The 5,510-nt window shown below is 38.1% G+C and overlaps 1 protein-coding gene across 2 annotated transcripts in view; it reads left to right on the top strand.

Moving 5' to 3' along the window:
- Positions 1–5,510, top strand: part of LOC106478044 (46 kDa FK506-binding nuclear protein-like) — a 25,062-nt gene that overhangs the window by 8,796 nt on the left and 10,756 nt on the right. For both annotated transcript variants that reach the window (XM_013938553.2, XM_013938554.2), the window contains exon 5: positions 496–570. In XM_013938553.2, the coding sequence (XP_013794007.1) occupies positions 496–570 (75 nt within the window). The remainder of the gene's footprint in view (positions 1–495; positions 571–5,510) is intronic.

Raw genomic sequence — 5,510 nt, forward strand, 5'->3', positions numbered from 1 at the left:
GAGAGAGATTGAAAGAGAGCGCTCGACTCGCAATCTGTGGGTCGTGGGTTCAAATCCCCGTCACACCAAACATGCTCGCCCTTTCAGCCATGGGGGCGATATAAGTGACGGTCAATCTCACTATTCGTTATATAAAAGAGTAGCCCGAGAGTTGGCGGTGGGTGGTGATGACTAGCTAACTTCCCTCTAGTTTTACACTGCTAAATTAGGGACGGCTAGAGTAGATAGCCCTCGTGAAGCTTTGCGCGAAATCTGCAACAAACAAACATAACATTGACGTGGTTGGTAGACTTGTATGGTATTCTTGGTAGTTTAGTTTTTCAGCTAACAGACTAATGTGTTTGATTGATCATCTTCTTAACTTGTCAGAATTTGATTCAATAGTGATGATAAAAGCAGAAAAATATATGCAAAGGCTTATTATCTAAATAATGTAGTTAGTTTCAAAACATTGAGAAAATACTTCCTTCACTACAATAATGTTTTTTAATTTAGAATTTCCAACTGTTACTCTTGATGATGATGATGATGATGAAGAAAGTGATGATGATGACTGGACACCAGCCAAAGGTTAAAGATTTTTTTCTGTTCAGTGTGTGAAAGAAAAGGCAGGCAATATATATTGTAGTATCATATTAATAGATCATAACAAGACACTTCTATTTGAAACTTTTCCAGCAGTGTGAAAAATCTCACTGTTGACTTTTAAGAATAGGGAAATTATTTCCAACCCTAATTTTTTGTGACATGATTATAAGAACTGCAAAGAATATATAGCACAAAAAAATATTAATATCTCAAGCTGATTACAGTTTTTTCATGTGATTTTTGAAGTGTTGGTTGGTGGTTGGGTAAGGATAACCAATGCTTTTCAACAGGGACTTTTACTGACATTACTTATGTAAATAATTTTTATAGCTACATGCACTTCTCTTAACATATTCTTTTGGACAACAAGGGACCATTTGATCCTTCAAAGTTGCACTTGCACAGTCACCCCTTTTAAACTCCTTGAAAGTGCTGAACTGCACTACTGTTGATGGCATGGCAACTCATTCCATAAGTCAACTACCCTGTTAGAAAATTAAACTGTTTTAACTGAAACCCTGCATATATTTTCCAAATTTTACGTGTGTCCTCTTGTCCTATTATAGTACTAAGATTCATTTCTTCAGTCATGCTGTTGAGTAGGTTCTCATCGATATTACATGTGTGATCCAAATTACATGATAATCAAATGCATTATCTTGCATGTTTTTCCAAGTATTTGTCCAACTTACAGACAGATTCTTCGAAGTCTTTCTCTAGTACCTCAGCATCCTTAGTACAGCTAAAAATACTCAAAAGTTTAATTTTATCAACAAATTATACTAATTTATGAATTATTCCCCTACCTCTATCATTAATGTATATAGGAAACAGCAAGTTATTTTACTAATGATTGAAAAATGGGTGGAATAGCTGAATCTGAAAATATGTCTTTTATCAAAACTTTTAAGTTCAATGAATGATCAAGATCAAATATTAAAACATGGGTTTCTGAACATGAAATATGAACATATAGTGACATTTTTGTTCCAAGACAATAACTCTCCTCTTCACACTGAAATGCTATCTTCTTCATGCATCCGCCTATGAGACTTGCAGCCACTAACCTTAAGTTAATTCACGTGTTAAATGTGAACTGTGATGGTGTATGATGATGTTACTGCGTGACAAAAACCCACCATCAATAGGAGGATGACACAACCTCCATGCTCATGCTCAGTAACCCCCCTATGCACTTGCACTCGTAATAACGTCATTCTCTTCCTCGGCATTGTATGATACAGACATCTTCAAATTTCATCTGTCTTCCATTTGATGAGATTTGCATTTGTTAACAAAACTTTAATTTTCTTTAACCTTTGTTTCAAAATCTTTAATTTTTATCATAAATTCTCGAGTAACAGGCTTTATCTCTGCTATGGTTTCTGGAGGCTTGTTAACTGTAGGTAATTTTCCATCATTTGTTCTCTACATTGTGTATTACCACGTTTAATGGATCTCCTACTTCCATCCCATCAGCCGACATTCTTTCTCCTCATTCAGGAATGGCTTATTAGACTATGAATTTCACCTGATTTGCTTTGTGTGTAGTGTCTTACCATTCGAGGTATGACCTTACCCTTCTAATTTCTTTCTGTATTTCCTTCTCAGGTATGTTCCTTTCCTTATCATTCACCTGTGTCCTTTAATATTTTTCATTCTTCACTCCATGACCAATTCTTGGGGTTTACCTTTTTCCTCCTTGCTTGTTATTAGGATTTGTGCTGTTTCCTTTGTCTAATAGCTCCTTTCTTTCACCTAAATGCCTCCTTCCCTTGCATTTGTGACTCTTTTGTCTGATTTACAGACATTCTTCCTTTCCTTTCTAATTTCCCTGTCTCTGGTATCTGTTTGTCCTGCTTGGGAATTGGGCCCCTTCCCTTCTATTTCACTCTTTGGTTCCCCATTTTTGTATCTGTTTGTTTCTCACCACTCTCCTGTATTCCCTCTCCTTCCTCCACTTTTGTATGAAGCACTTCATAGAGCTTCAGAAAGATTTTCTGTAAAAGTTTAGTTCTTTGCCAGCTTAGCCTGTTCCACCTTTTCTGCTCTGTCACTCCTTACTTTGTCCTCCCCATGGGGCTCGATGGGTTCAGTTGCATTTCTCTAAACTGGACATGTTTCTCCTTCATCATCCACCTTGCCCAACTCCTATGCCTGCCTGGGTCCTTATTGTGGTTTTGCATGCTATCATGTGTTCCCCATTTAAGCTGTTGGCTTCTTTTTCTCTTTATACCACTTTTCTCTCATGTCTTATTTCCTCCTCCTTTTCACGTGTTGTCACCATCATTCGACTTGTCTGTGCTATTGATGCTTCTCACATCTTCTTCCATTGTACTTATGCACTCCTCTACCCAGACTGGTCATTCCTTCTTTGGACTTCTGCCACTCTGGAGAGTCACTGCCCTTTCGCTCTTCATTCTATATCTCACCTCTATAAGCATTCAGATCCAGATTGGCTCTTGTGTTCTTTTTGGGCTGTTTCTTGTTGCTTATCATGGACTTCTCCCTTTTGGAGTCTTTGCCATCACCTGTTCTTCCCCTGGGACTCTATTCTTCCAGGAAACTCTCTTCTTCTACTTTTGCTGGATAGGTCCGTCGACTTCTCTGATTGGTACATTTATCACTGGATGTGGATGCTCATAGGCAAATTCACATTTCCTTGCATTCAGTTCATTACCTTTCACATTCTCTTGCTTTTCATTTTCATTGGCCCTAGGATGAGACTCTCTTTATCTTCACCATCTAACTGTTTCACATCCAACAAGATTTTGACTTCCACCAGTTGCCATAATTCAATCTACCCATTGTCTTTAAAATGGGTACATATGTATTCCTTTCCATTGAAAAGGATCCTGCCAGATGGCAGGTGTTACCTCCTGGGATATGCTTATTTTGCACAATCCACCAGGATAACAGTAAGTGCTCAGCCCATTTGTCCTGGCTCTACCAGTTCCTACTATGAGATGGAAGATCACTTGAGGTATCCTCATAGTATACATATTTACTCATTCGTCTAATCAAGACCATACTAATTCCATGAACTATCATGCAAAAGCCAGCACCAGAGAAATGACTGCCCACTTCTTTGGCTCATGTTTGCTGGCTTTCAAAAACAGAGATTTGCAGTCACCCATTACACTGTCTCCAGTAAAAGACCTTTCTGGCTGGTGGTCCAATGGGAAACCAGACACTTTGCTAGGTCTCCCCAAGGCAACTTCTTCCTTCTCTTCCTTGAGTGGAGCACAGGAAACCCTTGCCACTTACCAGTTCTTAGTTGCTGGAGTGGTGGACCATGGAAAATCCTCACCGGTTGTGCTTAGTGTAATACCATGAAAAGTGGGGCTGTGGTGTCACTGTCAGCATAGTTCAGGTCACCTCTTACAATCGTAACACGTAACTAATGTGCACTCCTCCTGCGGCAAAAGTTCAGTAGAATCAATGTGAGCAACCACACCTCACACATATTGGCTCACCAACTTCTTGTATGTAAGTACTCATATGTTCATGTTTTCATTCTGCTTGTCCCTGTGACACTTGTTTCTCCCTCTTACATTCTGGGCAAAGAGTATACTCTGGTATAGATTAGATGGGGTCTCCCATGGGTGTGTCCTTATGGAGCCCCTGCCATCAAGTGACACATCCATGGGCTTCCCTTTGGGTGCTTTTTGAAGGGAGCTCATCTGGGTAGAATTTTGCACCAGCCCATCCACCACTTCATTGTGGGATTTAGTATTTTAGAGTGAGGAGGTGAGTTATCGTCTCAGAAGTTAACCACTTTCCTAATCTGAAAATGTGTTTCCGATAGTTACTCACCTCCGCACATATTCCCATCTATTTTCTCCACTTCCAGTGTACTTTTTTTTTGTCTTGCCTCATCAAAAAATTATATTACCATGAGTGTCATTACATAGTGGGAGTTACTGCACATAGAGGTTGTTGATCTCCTATTGGTGGAGGTCTTTTGTTGCATTATGACATCATCATGCAGTTCACCTTAAACACCTGAATTTAGGTAAGTTATCTCAAGGCTAGTGGCATGCAAATCTCATGGGCAGATGCACGAGGAATATAGCATTCATGTGTGAGGTGCGTATCTATTGGAAATACATTTTCAGATTAGGAAAATGTTAACTTTAAAAAAATAGAAATAATTATTTGTAAGACCTTACTCATTTGCCAAGTAATTTACTTTATCAAAGAATTAAAATAAAGTTCCTAGAATTAAATTTTCAATTTAAGAGTAAAGTTACTCTTGATTGTTTAAAATGTGTCTCTTTTGAAATAATATATTTGGCTTTGGTATTATTACTATAGAAAGAATATTAGAATTAGTATTATGTATATCAGGTGTTTAAAATGCTTAAGAGTTGATACAGTCTACCTATTTAAGAAACTGCTTGTTCTATGGTATGATAAGGCTTGCATTTGGGTGTAAGTCACAGGTTCCATACATATGAATAACACAGGCCTGGGAATTTACCTTCATAAAAGTTGTTTTGGTTTTAATAACAGATTTTCCATAATTCAGCTACTCACATTTCAAAAATATTAATTTTTTTTTCTGTCACGTAAGACTCAAGTCCCCGCCCCACCAAACATGCTCACCCTTTCAGCCGTGGAGGCATTATAAGTTACGATCAATCCCACTATTCATTGGTAGAAGAGTAGTTCAAGAGTTGGCAGTAGGTGGTGATGACTACCTACGTTACCTCTAGTCTAGGGACGGCTAGTGCAGATAGCCCTTGTGTAGCTTTCAGCAAAATTCAAAACAAACAAATAAAACTGTCACGTAAGGATTTTTTACAAATCGGGAAGAAGAAAACTCTTATTAGATCAAATTATTTAGTTTACCACAATGAAAATTTTTCATTATTATGTTTGTTAAAAAAATACAAACAAACTGAAGAAAAGGGAAGAAC

Source organism: Limulus polyphemus, unplaced genomic scaffold, assembly GCF_000517525.1.
Source record: "Limulus polyphemus unplaced genomic scaffold, Limulus_polyphemus-2.1.2 Scaffold175, whole genome shotgun sequence".
Lineage (NCBI taxonomy): Eukaryota > Metazoa > Arthropoda > Merostomata > Xiphosura > Limulidae > Limulus > Limulus polyphemus.